General features: G+C 43.7%; 1 protein-coding gene across 2 annotated transcripts; it reads left to right on the forward strand.

Moving 5' to 3' along the window:
* The first annotated feature begins 1,099 nt into the window (after positions 1-1,099).
* On the forward strand, positions 1,100-13,320 carry LOC146986069 (immunoglobulin superfamily member 22-like). 2 transcript variants are annotated; one of them, XM_085779656.1, is made up of 26 exons: positions 1,100-1,274; positions 2,511-2,717; positions 3,020-3,154; positions 3,802-3,938; positions 4,947-5,046; positions 5,167-5,203; positions 5,556-5,727; positions 5,960-6,073; positions 6,207-6,369; positions 6,887-6,999; positions 7,686-7,848; positions 8,581-8,865; positions 8,972-9,096; positions 9,216-9,357; positions 9,439-9,646; positions 9,723-9,811; positions 9,893-10,195; positions 10,447-10,620; positions 10,755-10,883; positions 10,978-11,274; positions 11,368-11,456; positions 11,554-11,746; positions 11,887-12,189; positions 12,282-12,430; positions 12,529-12,709; positions 12,856-13,320. In XM_085779656.1, exons 2-26 carry the CDS (start codon positions 2,531-2,533, stop codon positions 12,921-12,923), a joined length of 4,056 nt encoding a protein of 1,351 aa, XP_085635782.1. In that variant the 5' UTR covers positions 1,100-1,274; positions 2,511-2,530; the 3' UTR covers positions 12,924-13,320. The 2 variants fall into 2 exon arrangements, with proteins under 2 accessions (XP_085635782.1, XP_085635781.1); XM_085779655.1 differs by having other exon boundaries at positions 5,559-5,727.
* The last annotated feature ends 410 nt before the right edge of the window (positions 13,321-13,730 follow it).

Raw genomic sequence — 13,730 nt, forward strand, 5'->3', positions numbered from 1 at the left:
AGTGTTGCATTAAAATAGAAAGAACTCAAACTGAAGTATCTTACAACGATCTTCCATTGTCTTAGCGGCTGACTGACCCACAAGGTCTAATAAAAAAAATGTTAGAAATGACCAAGGCTGGGAGGAAGAGGTGTGGTATCAGCAAGCTAATATCAGTCGTGATTAGTTTTGTTAAAGTGTAACTTATTAAATGCCTTAGATACTTTACACAATTTGATTGAGAACCTCAGATGGTAGGCTACAGTAAGAAAGTAGAAGGGATTAGATAAAATGGTAGATGGCAGATAGCTTGTTTAGCGTTGTTAGCAGCTGCTACCTACACCTACAGGGACTTGGGGGCAGGAGTCCCAGGGAAAGAGGAAGGCAGATGAAGAGTGTCTGCCAGATGGCAAATAAATTGTACTGTTTAGAATTACAGGTTAAAAAAAAAGTATATCCAAATGTTTCAGTCTCACTCAACTGTTGTTTACCTCTTTCTGTTCGCAGGGTCCAAATCTTCAGGGTGGTCTGACCCTCCATAGCTTGAATTTGACTGGCTTTGCATTCAAAGACATTTGGACTTTTTGATGTCATACTACACAATTTAAATCCAGAAAACACATAGTTTAGTTCACGGGTGCATCACTTGTCTGATGGATCGTTGCACTATCCTCACCTTGATCCTATTCTGTGCTCACACAAACTCACACAACATACTAAGATATACCGGCACCAGAGAGGCAAAATATAGCTACAAGTTCATACATCAGCACACCATGATAATGTCTAACTTATTTTGTAGTGGATGTCAAAATGCATGTGGCATGTGTTGCATATCTTCCTTTTTAAATGATGCCCTGAAGATATGCGTCAGAGGCAGTGCCTGTCTCCATCACCGCATGCTCTGTGGAGGACGTTAACATTTAAAAATACTAGCCTGAGATGTCCCAAGATGGACCTTGAAAGTAACTGACCTGAGGGAAATATTAGCATGATGTATTCATCTGGCGCAGATACAGGCCCGGGCAACCCCAGAACATATCAGAGCCTTATTTGTCCAGAGACAAGACACGGCAGGTGTGTAAGCTGAATGCCCCAGCCTTGGCTCATCCACCAAAAAGGAACCAAGAAAACAGGGGAGACTGAGCTGGCAGGATCCTGCAGTGAAGGAGGCAGCGTCTGGATTAAGAACGTCATAAGAGGAGACATTTGGGCTGGAAGCAGTTGAACCAGAAACCTGTGGCGACGACTAAATCTGTGAGAAAGTAAAGGCTTTGCTGTAACAAGTAAGTTTGGTTGGCTGTGTCTAGTTTTTTTCTGAAATGCTGTAATAGAGCCATGGGGGGAGTAAAAAAAAAAATCCTTTTGCAATTTGCCATGCTGGATGCTGTGAGAGTGGGAGACAGAGACCAAGAGAGAGAGAGAGAGAGAGATCAAGGACACTGAACAAAGAGATATAGAGGGTAGAGAAGAGATGTTCTTGTGTTCCACTTGCAGTGAGACAGCAACCTGTTCAGCAGCACTTTGTAGCTTCAAGTCACTTGCTATTCCTTTAGACTGTTATACCATCAAAGAGTTTGCTGTGGTCGCTTAAAAACAGCTTCCTTTGGTAAGTATCAAAGCTTACAGAACTAATTAGTTCACCGACTCCAACATGTAGTGTATTTGCTGCAGGAAGCAAAACTCACATTAATACCTCTTGGATTTACATGTTTTATTTATTAGAGTCTTATCTTGTCTTAAATTCTTCCTTTGGTGGCACGTGCAGTGTACGTGCTGAAAGCAGGCTGTCATTGAATTTGTTTTTAAATATAATTTTACACGGGCATGTAAATATAGGCAACATACGTGGTCTCCTTCCTTCAGCCACTGGAAATATGTATTTAATATGTGTAGACAAACATATACACCAATCCCCAGCAGGCGCACATGCAGGGAAAAAGAAGTAGGGCCTGGGCAAGAGAGAGCAAATCCAAATTTAAAGTAAGAGAGGAAAAGCACAGTTCATCAGTGGTAGAAACACGGGACTTTATCTCGCCCAGCAGGTGTGTGGATTACCTTTTTTAATTGGATCTTTGTAGGAGACTAGCAAAGGCAAAGGACCATTGTAGTCACTGTTGAAAAGAGGATGATAGAGCAAGGAAAGGGCAGGGGACGGGCAGAGGAAGGGTGGTGAGTATCAATCATTTTTGGTGCGTGCTCTTGAAAACACAAACTTAATTACAACCGAGACGGAGCGCAAAGGTGTGTTTGTCTCATGCACGCGCACGCATACACTCACACACATGCTAATACGCAAACGCAAGCCCCACAAGTCTGCCCTGAATATCCTCTTTGGTTATCTGAGAACACCATTAGCTGTATAAGTGTGTGAGTTTAGACAGGGTGGTTAGGATTGTCCTCTGTCCCTCTGGTGTCTCTTATCTACAGGAGGCAATATGTCAGGACTCAACACTGTCAAACACAATAGTACCCTGTAGTATTGTCTACCCTTTGTAAAACTCTCCTTTCACATCTCAATTTATGTCTAGGCTTAGATTGCATCACCATCATGGCAGCAGAACGACTCCAGGCCACTGGAGGCAGAATGGAGCAGATGGAACAGGAGCTGATGCAGATGTCAGAGATGCAGATGTCCTCCTCCTCCTCATCCTTCTCAAGCTCTTCAACCTTTAGTTCCTCCACAAGCTCCTCTAAGCTGCGAAAAGTGTCCCAGGGCTTGTCAAGGACCATGGAAGGTATGAATTATTCAGCAAAACCATCATCTCCCCATCTGCCATGCTTTGTAATGTAACATTTTTAATTATGATATTTAATGTTTTACCTGTTCCATTGTGTAAACAATTACTTTTTTCCACTTAAATCTCAGTGAACACTGGGGACTAAAGTTTTGCAGATCAACAATAAAGCTAATAGCTTCATTATTCAGTTCTATAGTGCAACAAAAACCATAATGTTACATCTGATGCAAGGTTGCTGTAGTATAATGTGCCTGTTTTCACATGCTTGTGTGATGTGAATGTCCTTTCTACTCCCCCAGAGCACTCTGGGGTTCAGCGTAAGACCTCAGCTGTGGCAGAGTCTTTCAGCCAGGTACAGAAATCCCCCCAGATCCCCAAAGGAGAGTCTGTCCCAGATTTTGAGGAGAAGCTGCGCCCCATCACTGCCCAAGAGGGTGAGGCGATATGCACACTTTCCTCTCACAGCATTGTGAAAATTCTGAAAAAACCCACCCCCTTCTGCGTCCCCTAATGTGTCTCTTACAAATAACCGTGAGCCCTTGAGACTAAGGGAGAACTACGTGCCAGCTAATTTTAGATCCCTGCCCACAGTTTGCCTCGAAACTCCAGATGATAGAAACCGAACTTCACTGGGAAGTACTGGAAGTTTACCGTGTTGTATAAACTTTAACAGTCTGTGAGTAAGGGTGAAGGTACTGTAAATCCTCTCTGATGAGAGTCCTGACAAAGACACACAAAAAAGCACAAAGGCACAAGCATAACCCTATTCACCCTGGCTGACTATACCTGTGAATTATAGATTAAGAGGCTTGTATAAGAAAGCCTGTCACAAAATGCAGAACACTGCAGAGCTGCCATAGCATTAGCATTCATGTGCTGACCTTGGCTGGTCTCAGAAGGAAAACAGGAAGAGGAGAGAGAGGTAGTTGATCTGATGTATATTGAACTTTCATTCTCATTGCTCCACTATGCTTAAAAGACCATATCTGGCTCTTGGTAATGCGAATATCTAATGATATCTTATATAATTCCCAAGGTGAAAACGTGCACTGGCTTCATCAGCCTCTATTGTCATCCACAGGAGAGAATGCAGTGTTCAAGGCCAAAGTGATGGGGAATCCCCAGCCCAGTGTTACCTGGGAGCGAGCCAGCGGGAGCCCACTGTCTGACACCACTAAATCTTTCCATGACAACATCAATAATCAGCATATACTCAAGGTTTGACCACCACTACATAGGTCTGTGTGTTCCTTATTGTGTCTTTGGCTTTGCTTGTGATTAAAGGAAACTATTCTCCTGATGCTGAAGGATTTGCGCCATCAGGACTCAATATATCAGCAGAAAAATATATCATATTCATGGGGTTGTTTGATCTAACTGCACTGTCTCAACTAAGCTATTATTTTACTACTGTTTCTATTATTTACAAAATCAGTCAGCTTTATATTTATTATTTCAGTCACGCAACACAATCAAGCATGTAGCTTTTTATGTATCTATGCACTCTGGCTTTTTCTAGTTGCTTCATTGAAGGCTGATATTTTTTTTTTTTTTACCAGTGTCTTATTTTCATGAAAAAAAATCCATCATTTCTATGCACAGATGTTGCTATTTTTTTGTGTAATTTGAGCTCAGGTACCTGCAAGGAACTCTTTTAGGTATCCACCTGCATCTAAATCCAAAAGTATTTCCCCAGACACATTATATCGTCAAAATGCATTGCTCCCAAAAAGGTAAATGTGACCATAACAGAGCAGTACCAGAGTAGGGCGGCTCTTCACAGGCTATCACTAAGCCAAGGGGGCTCTGACATCTTGGTGCTGTCTACTCAGACAACACGTCATGCATCATGAGGAAAAGTAGGTAGAAAGGGAGGAAAAAAACTCTCTGATCCTTTTTATCTATAACCACTCTGGAGTGGATTTAGCGCTTTCTCCATACCAGCCGGAGAGCTTAAGTGAAGCTTAAATAGCTATTATAAAGCAATTAACTTGTGGGTGCTGACATATGCATCTCCCCTTGCCATCTGTTTCTCTGGTGAGGGATGACTGTTAAGTTGCAGTGCTACATGTTTGCTGTGTATTTCTAGCTTGACAGTGCCTCCCTTTGCTTAGAATAAGAACTGCAGTGAAGTGACCAGAGAATGTGACGACAGCCTGACAGTTTTAGTCTTGTAGCAGACATCAGACGAGCAGTAATGCCTGTAATGCATTTGCTCCACTTCAGATCAAAAACTTGGCCTTGGAGGATGCAGACGTCTACAAGTGCATTGCTTCTAACAAGCACGGAGAGGCCACTTACTCCATATCTCTTATTGTTACAGAGAGTGAGTGCAGCTATTTCATATAATACATTGTGTGAATCTGTCTGGTCCTGATAGTTATTTAGTTTATGTGCTGTTTTCACCCAATGCCTCAGGTGAAAGTTTCACTGTCTTTGTTTCTAGATCCAGCGTTGGACTTCAAAAAGATGCTGAAGAAACGGTAGGAACACAAGGGCTGTTGTCTAATACTAACCATGAAACTCCTGAAACCTGTCAAGGTGTGATGGGGCTTTCTTTGATCCACCCCCAGACCCTTTTTCCTTTTTTTCTTTTCTTTTCTTTTCTTTTTTTTCTTTTGGTTGAATCCAGAAATATCTCCAGGAAGAGATTTAAAGAACTCCATCGTGCACAGGTGTTGCTGCAGGGGCAGGGGAAGAATCTTTTGAGCTGTCATCACACATACGCATACACTGTCAGATATACATGCACACGAGCCTGGCGCACACTTTTATAAGTGCATGTAAACATTCATGCACACTTATTTCCCGGCTGAGATTTTTCTCCTCGTGCAGCAGTGTGGAGAAAAGAGAGGAGAGGAAGCCACCTACAGAGGAGGAGATGTTAAAGATCCTGGCTGGAGCTGACAAGAAGGACTACGAGAGAATCTGTGCCGAGTACGGCTTCACCGACTTCAGAGGCATTCTTAAGAAGCTGAAGGAGATGAAGAAGAAAGTGGAGGTGGAGGTGGGCCTGTCATACAGAGAGCTTGTTCATATAGCACAGGATCACATACGGAAGAAAAGGGTCTGAGATATGCTGCGAAAAAAACAGCTTAAAATAGCGCAGAATGGCATAGGCATGTTGCATAACAACACTCGAGTCATCTAATGTAAAGACTCTTTGCAGTGACATGTTGTCAGTTTTGTGATCGGACTGTGTGTAAATAATATTTTGTGCATTTTTATAATTTCACCAGATGGTTCGTGTGTTGAAGCCCCTGGAGGACATCACAGCCAAAGCTGACACCAACGTTGTTTTTGACACCATGCTGGAACTGAAGGATCCAAACACCAGGATGCAGTGGTTTCTGGTAAACCCCTGTCTGTGACAAATTAATATATGTATACATAGAGCACAATACATACATAATATACTGTATATACCTTTACATAAACCACTTGTGAGTTTTCCTCCCTCATCCAGCAGTTTTATTTACGATTCAGGGCGGGGAGCTGTTGCGAATCCAGTACTCTCACGGGAAATACGAAGTGAAACAGATGGGAACCAAGCACATGCTGTGCATCTCCAGCGTGAGGCTCAGTGACATGGGAACCTACACTCTGCAGGTTGGAGACAAGAGACTGTCAGCCAGGCTTAACGTCATAGGCAAGTGCAGAACGGGACTCAAGTCCTTCCCACTGCTCATAACTTGGAGAGGCAATGTCATCTTTGATAGGATTTAGCTACTCTCTGTGTCACTCTCATTGCTTTTATGTGCTCTCTTTTTCTCGCCATTTACAGCTCTCAACACCTGTGCCATGTGGTGCGCTGTCACTGAAATGATGTGGATTTAGGCTGTTTAACAGAAAGGGGCACATTTCGTTTTAAATAAGCATAATAACCTGCCTATCTGTGACTGTTATCCCTTCCATTTGGTGTCACTTTCCTATCCTATTTGTCATCTCTCATTTCATCCACAAGACAGAATGATGACTTTGGAGCTTTCTTAGCCATCTTATATAATTCTGAACTCCTACATATCAAAGACTGCATTTCCAGCCATCTTACAACAGCTGTTATCTGGCACTGAATCATTTTCAGTGACATGGCATGATAAATTTTAGATTGTATACCTCAAGTTTAAATAACAGTTTTTTTTCTCTCTCATATACCTGTCTTTCAGATGAACCTCTGAAGTTTCTGTCAGACTTTAAGCCCCAAAAGGTGACAGAGCGTCAGACTGCCGTATTTGAGATCCGTCTCTCCAAGAAGACAGATGCACCACTCATCTGGAAGGTTTGTATCTGACTCAAAAAATAATTACACTTTAATGGAATTATATAATATTCTGTCACAGGGCTTATATTAAAGCAGAAGTAAGCGATATATTTGTGTTAATATATGTCTTAAATAGTTATATCTTCCGACAGCAATCACTTACATAGAGTGTTTGGTATCCTACAGTTTTTATCCAATGAGGAGAGAGAACGGCATGCAGGGCTGTGTGTGCAGCCAAGGGATGCGCGTGAATGTGGTGACGTAGGGACGAGGACTGTTATGGTGCGTTCAAGGCAACCCGTAACTCATGTTTTTCTGACCTGTGAAGTCGTACCAGTTCGATCTGGTACGAGTTCACGGGTCGGAAGTTACGAGTGGCCGTTATAGTGACTTTCACAGGTAAAACCGGTCTGAAAAACACGAGTGGGTTGCCTGGAACGCTACAAAATCGTAAGTTGTGACATGAAGCTGTAATTTACGGTTTCAAAAGCCTGCCTGGAATGCAGCATTAGTCAAAACGACCGGATCGCTTACTTCTGCTTTAAGAAATGTCTTTCTAGGAAGTTTTCCAGGAGTTTTTGGCATCAGCAGTAGGTAACTTAGAGGGAAAAAAAAATTCTAGAGAGATAAGAACACCAGGGTGTATAACCTGATTCAAGAGTATTATGGAAATTGTTTTCCCACAAGTCTCTGTGTTTTTCCAGGTAAAGGGAAAAGAAGTAAAAAGAGATGAAAAGTTTGATGTATCCTTGTCAGAGGATGGTCTGACCTACACCTTGAAGATTAAAGATGTGAAAGTCAGTGACACTGGAGACTACACCATCAGCATCGGGGACCTCACTGCCACCGTGCCACTTTTTATTGAACGTACGGACAACCATTGGGTTTTACTACCATGAAAAAAAAACTTTTTATGTGTGCTTTTTATTTATTTATTTATTATGTTTTGTTTTGTTTTCCCCAAAAGGCCTTTGTCTTCCTGTTTTAGTCGAGCTAGCATTTCTAAGGAAACAAACTTCCCCCCTTCACACTCAGAGGAGATGAGCAGTTACTGCCTCTTTTTTTTTCCTCCCCTGAGATAAGAGGCTCTGCTCCTTCATAGCTGTGCTAAAAAACATCATTTTCCCCCTACCAAATGAAGATGTATGTGTAGCATAATAAATCCTCCCTCCTAGTGCTGACTTGAAAGTAATCCAACCAAATCCCTCCTCACAACAAGCTCATTTATTACAGCTCTGTCTAACAAGATGCTTACTTGCCCAAGGTGCAAGCTGGGGCATGTAAATATCTTCACAAGGACATGTGGTTGTCCTCTGGGGTTGCAGGAACAGAAGCATCATCATTGAGGTTGCGCTAATTACAGTTAGTCATGAGTAGACTATCTCTCTTGCTCTTTTAGTACTATAACGAAGGTCTAATAAATGTGGAGAAAGTATGTTATGAACCAACCTAATACTGGTAGTGGGCACACGATACATAAAATTAAGCTAATCTTGCATGTGCTTATATTATAGAGAGTACAGGGTTTGGGTTTGGACATTATGCTGGTAAAGGCCAACTTAACATTCAAGTGACAGTTGGTTTTTGCCCTTTATTCAGGGATTCCTATCAAGTTCACCAGCCACTTGAAAAACGTCCGCGTGCAGGAGAGAGCAAAGGCCCGTCTGGAGTGTGAGATGAGCTCCAAGGACCTGCACATTCGCTGGCTGAAGGATGGGTGCGACATCACAGCAAGCCGCCGCTACATCTTCATGCGCGAGGGGAAGAGGGCAGAGGTTATCATCGAAGACTGTGAGCTGACAGACGAGGGAGAGTACTCCGTCGTCTGCACTCAGGACAACGACACACATGAATACGTCTCCTCTGCCAATCTAACCGTGGATGGTGATAATATATCTTTCTGTCTGTGTAGAGTTATTTTACGTGTCAGCCACCTTGTGACACTGGAGCAATACCGCCTGATTAAGCTCTTTTCTCCGTGTGTTAACAGAGCGCTTTGCCTCGGTGAAGAGCGGCATGTCAGATGCTCAGTGTCCTACAGGCTCCCCCGCAGAGCTGTGTGTTGTTCTTGATGACGAGAAGGTGGATGGAGTCTGGCTGAAGGATGGGGTGGAGGTGAGAGATGATATTAGAGGGGATGAAAGTGTTGAAGCCCTCAGTTGCTCCATCCTTCTCATTAATTACAGTGCTGTGATTTTGCACCTTTTTATTTGAAAATGTCGTGTTGTAACAAGTTTTCAGAGCTGAGAGGCGTTCAGGTGGTCAAACAGGGAGCCGTCCACAAGCTCATCTTCTCTGGTGTGACTGACACCCATGAGGGCAAGTACACGTTCAGGGCCAAAGGGGCTGAGAGCGAGGCCGTGCTCACCATTGCAGGTCAGTGTGTGTGTTTATGTGTGTAAAAAAGTGTAAAAAATTGAAAGAAACTTAGCCAAGTATATGGACTCCTTTTTCTAGATCCTCCAGAGATCGACTCCTCTGTGTTAGATTTGCTGGGCGCCCAACCTGTGACTGTTAAGGCCGGTCAGACGGCCACTATAAAGATCCCCTTCAAAGGTAAACCACTTCCCAAGATCACCTGGTACAAAGATGGTGTGGAAGTCATGGAGGATGAGAGAACTAAGGTGGAGAAGACGACAGACAGCACCTGTCTTGTGCTCAGCAGGTGAGTGAGCAGATCAAGCTCAAATAAAGTAAAATACAAATACACATTTCTCAAAACTTCCTCTCACTTCACCTAGATGTGTGCGAGAAGACAGCGGTGCAATTATGTTGCGTCTGAAGAGCGACTGTGGCACAACTGTCGCCAACCTGCACCTGAACGTGATTGGTGGGTGACAACACATTTGGGAAAGAAAAGCAAAAGCAGATCGTTTGAAACACTCACCCCGTGTGTTACTACATTCTTTAGACCATCCCAAGCCTCCTCAGGGGAAAGTGGAGTTCCTCGAGCTATCAGAAAGGTGCATCAAAATGAAGTGGAAGGCTCCCCGGGACAACGGGGGTAAGCAGGTCGCTAGCTTTGTGATCGAGCGGCGCCTGGCAGGTAAGAAATCCTGGAACAGGGTCGGCGAGGTGGAGAGCAGCGCCACCGTCTTTAGTGACGACAAAGTGGAGGAGGGCCAGGTGTACCAGTACCGCATCAGAGCGGTCAACGCAGAGGGAATGAGCGAGCCTCTTGAGACAGAGGAGGTACGCGCTGGAGAACCCATAGGTGAGGGCTTATTACTGTACACCTAACCTAACCATTAATTATTATCATCAATGTTCTTATCAAAATCACTGCTCAGATCATCCTGAGACAAGTGAGAGTTAGAGAGAAAGAGCGCAGAGGTATTCAATAATCACCATCACACTTTAAATTGTGGTTCATCTTCACCATATAATAATCATGCCACTAAAATCCACCACTTCATAATCAAGCTCATCTTCTGCTCTGCATATGTTTTAAATCCACCTACCCAGAACCTCCAGGCACAGCATCCCAGCCCCAAGTGTCTAACGTTACGAAGAGCACCATGACAGTGAGTTGGACTCCTCCAGCCCACGATGGAGGAGCTCCAGTTCTGGGCTACATTCTGGAGAGGAGGAAGAAAGGCAGCAATTTATGGCTGCAGGTCAATAAGGAGCTGCTCACAGGTCAGACTCAGGGACATACATCAAGTTATCATGTTGTCAGTTGCCAGAGATTTGATGCACTTTTTTATATGAATTCAATGAAATCATTACCTTATACATACATACTCTTTGTATGTCCATTTTATTTATTTCAGATTCAAAATTCATAGTGGATGGGCTGGTTGATGATGTGGAGTATGAGTTCAGAGTCAGCAGTGTAAACAGAGCTGGAGTGGGCAGTCCTAGCACCATTTCTAATGCAGTGGTTGCCAAGGACCCGATACGTAAGTACTTCACTTTCTCTCCATCCCAACCTCCCTGTTTTCGTATTATTTGAAACTATCCAATGCAACTAAAAAGTCTGTTTTCCCCCTGTAGGTGCTCCTGGCTTGGTGAAGAACCTGTGTGTGTCTGATTCCACAAACTCCTCCATTTCTCTGAGGTGGACACCTCCAGACCAGGGAGACGAGCCCTCTGGCTACATCCTAGAGGTACGCTCTGAAGATGCTAAAGAGTGGATGAAAGCCACGAAGATCCCCATCGCTGGTACTTCTTTCACTATGGGAGGACTTAAGGAGCGGATGAAGTACCACTTCCGTATCCGGGCTGTCAATGAAGGAGGGGTGGGGGAGAGCATCGAGCTGTCGGAGGGCGTACTAGCCATGCCTCCACCTGGTAACATGACTCTATTCTCTTGTAATCCACTCGCCCTTTTTCTTTTCATGACTTAACTTTACTTTTCTGTGATTTTTATTTCTTCCCATTCAGTGGCACCCAGGTTTGATCTCCAGGGAAAGCTGAAGAATCAGATGGTGGTTCGAGCCGGGACATCGCTTTGTCTTCACCTCAGCTTCACTGTCAGACTTAAATCACATACTCAGATTTTAGTAATATTCCTTTGAGGCACAGGACTCCCATCAAACAAATTCTTACTGTCTCCCCGCACCCTCACAGGCCTCCCCTCCCCCAGTGATCACCTGGTTGAAGGATGGCATCCTCACCACAGGAAGAGAAGTCATCACCAAGGGCAAGAATGGCTCCCAGTTCCTCATTTCCACCTCTCAGCGGTCTGACAGTGGTATCTATCGTGCCCACCTGAAGAATGACTATGGAGAGGCTCACTATGATGTTAATGTGAGGGTTACAGGTACGAGGTGAAAGCTGGGTCATTTATTCCTCCTCTCCTTCGTCCTGTAATGGTTATTTAATGTATTTTGCCACACAAATAACTTCTTTCATGACTCTGTGACACATCCTCCTCCTTCTATGCTCACTTCTTTTCATCAGACTTTCCGCGACCCCCTAAGAATCTCCATCTGGAGGAGGAGGTCCCGGGCACAGTGACCCTGCAGTGGGATCACACTCCAGATCTGGCTGACGACAACGAGGGCGCACATTATGTCATCCTCAAACGAGACACCAGCACCGCCTCCTGGTTCACTGTGGCTGAATGCGTCTTCAGCAGCAAGTACACCGTCACTGGACTGCTTCCCGGGAGGAAGTACTACTTCAGGGTCATTGCACAAAACTCTGTCGGGGACAGTGATCCCCTTGACTCCAAGGAACCTTTCATCATTGCCAAGGAGAAAGGTGAGTGAGCATTTATTATTATATCAATGTCAAATCAGTACTTATCCTGATTGCAAATATAAATGTATGTCTGGATTTATCTCTTCAATAAGAGTGCATCAGCAGCCTGCGGTTCAAAGAATACACCTCACCACAGCGTCAGGTGAAGCCAACTTTCCTGCTTCCACTAAAAGACCACGCTGTTCGAAGAGGACATGACTGCACCATGAGCTGTGCCTATCAGGGTATGCCAACTCCACAGGTATGACAGACTCATCCGAGCATTTACGTATAGCTGACACATTTGTGCGAACTACCCGCCAAAAAGTAATGATAAATGTTGGTGATTCCCTTTTGTAGGCCAGCTGGTATAAAGGAGACTCAAAGATCTCTGACTCCCCTCGGTTCTGGCACAGCACAGCCAACGGGGTTTGCACCCTGGTCATTCCCACCTGCGGAGCCAAAGACGGTGGAGAATACACACTAGTGCTGGAGAACCCTCTGGGGATGGCCAAGTGCTCCTGCAAACTGGTGATCTTTGGTAAGTTTTCAAGGAACAAGGGCGAAAGTGGAGAGGATTGATGGATTAAAAGTATATTGTTAATATAATTTATTAAGTATATAGCATAGTATATCACGCTTTCTCTGAGCAAATTCTTTACCTCTTAATGTCATTGTGTCTTCCAGACAAGGATGACAAGGGTCTGTTGGAGAGCCTGACCAAGCAGGCAAACAAAGAGAAGCTTATTTTGTAAGATGCTTGAACTGTTACCAGGACAGATTCACATTGATTTGCAACAGACTTTATGCTGCATGTACTGTTACCACTTACAATAATTTTAAAACAAAAATGTTTACAGACTTCAATTCTAGTTTGATTTGATTTGTTAAAATGTTTTTTTGTTTTGTTTTTAAGCTTTCAATTGTCTTCACTAATATCTTCTGGCTCCGGTACTTGGTTTGACCACTAGAGGTCAGACGTTCACCCACCCATGTGCAGACTGTCTGCTTCAGGAGAAGATTATGGTTTGGTGTTTTAATGGGGGTGCTGATGAGGATGTAGTGATTCATTTGTTCGCTTGCTCTGTCAGTATAAGATTGTCCTTTCTCTATAAAGTCACAGATGCTTTTCTCTACATAAAGGAATTTGACATTTATCTTTCCCTCAGTTCTTCCCCTCTACACTTGCTTCACAGAACTCCCAGTACAAGGTCACATGCCATGTCAGTCACGCTGAATGGAAAGTTTCTGTGTCTCCACAGAGCACCAAGTCCACACAGTCACACAGTCTCAGGGTGGTTTGCTGCCACTTATGCATGTAGTTGAAACCTAAATCTCACTTCCCTACCGACTGTCCCTGTGGTTTACTTTTCGAATCAGTTTTTTTTCTATTGTAAAAACTAAAAATTGATCTCAAACAAAAGTAGGAATTCTTTCCAGCTTCTATAAGAAAGTTCAGACAGAGAATTTTCATGTGACACATTTGTCTGTTTTTTTTTCTGTAATCCAACACATTATTGGATTTGAACTGAAACAATGAGGTTAAGGTACTGACTCTCAGC

Source organism: Trachurus japonicus, chromosome 6, assembly GCF_045865225.1.
Source record: "Trachurus japonicus isolate A0001 chromosome 6, Traja_1.0".
Lineage (NCBI taxonomy): Eukaryota > Metazoa > Chordata > Actinopteri > Carangiformes > Carangidae > Trachurus > Trachurus japonicus.

Excerpts from the sequence above, each read along its gene's own strand:
- LOC146986069 (XM_085779656.1), top strand. The coding sequence starts at position 2,531 with ATGGCAGCAGAACGACTCCAGGCCACTGGAGGCAGAATGGAGCAGATG. Across the intron at positions 5,728-5,959 it reads AGAAGAAAGTGGAGGTGGAG|ATGGTTCGTGTGTTGAAGCC; the intron begins GTGGGCCTGTCA and ends TAATTTCACCAG. Across the intron at positions 11,275-11,367 it reads ACTAGCCATGCCTCCACCTG|TGGCACCCAGGTTTGATCTC; the intron begins GTAACATGACTC and ends CTTCCCATTCAG.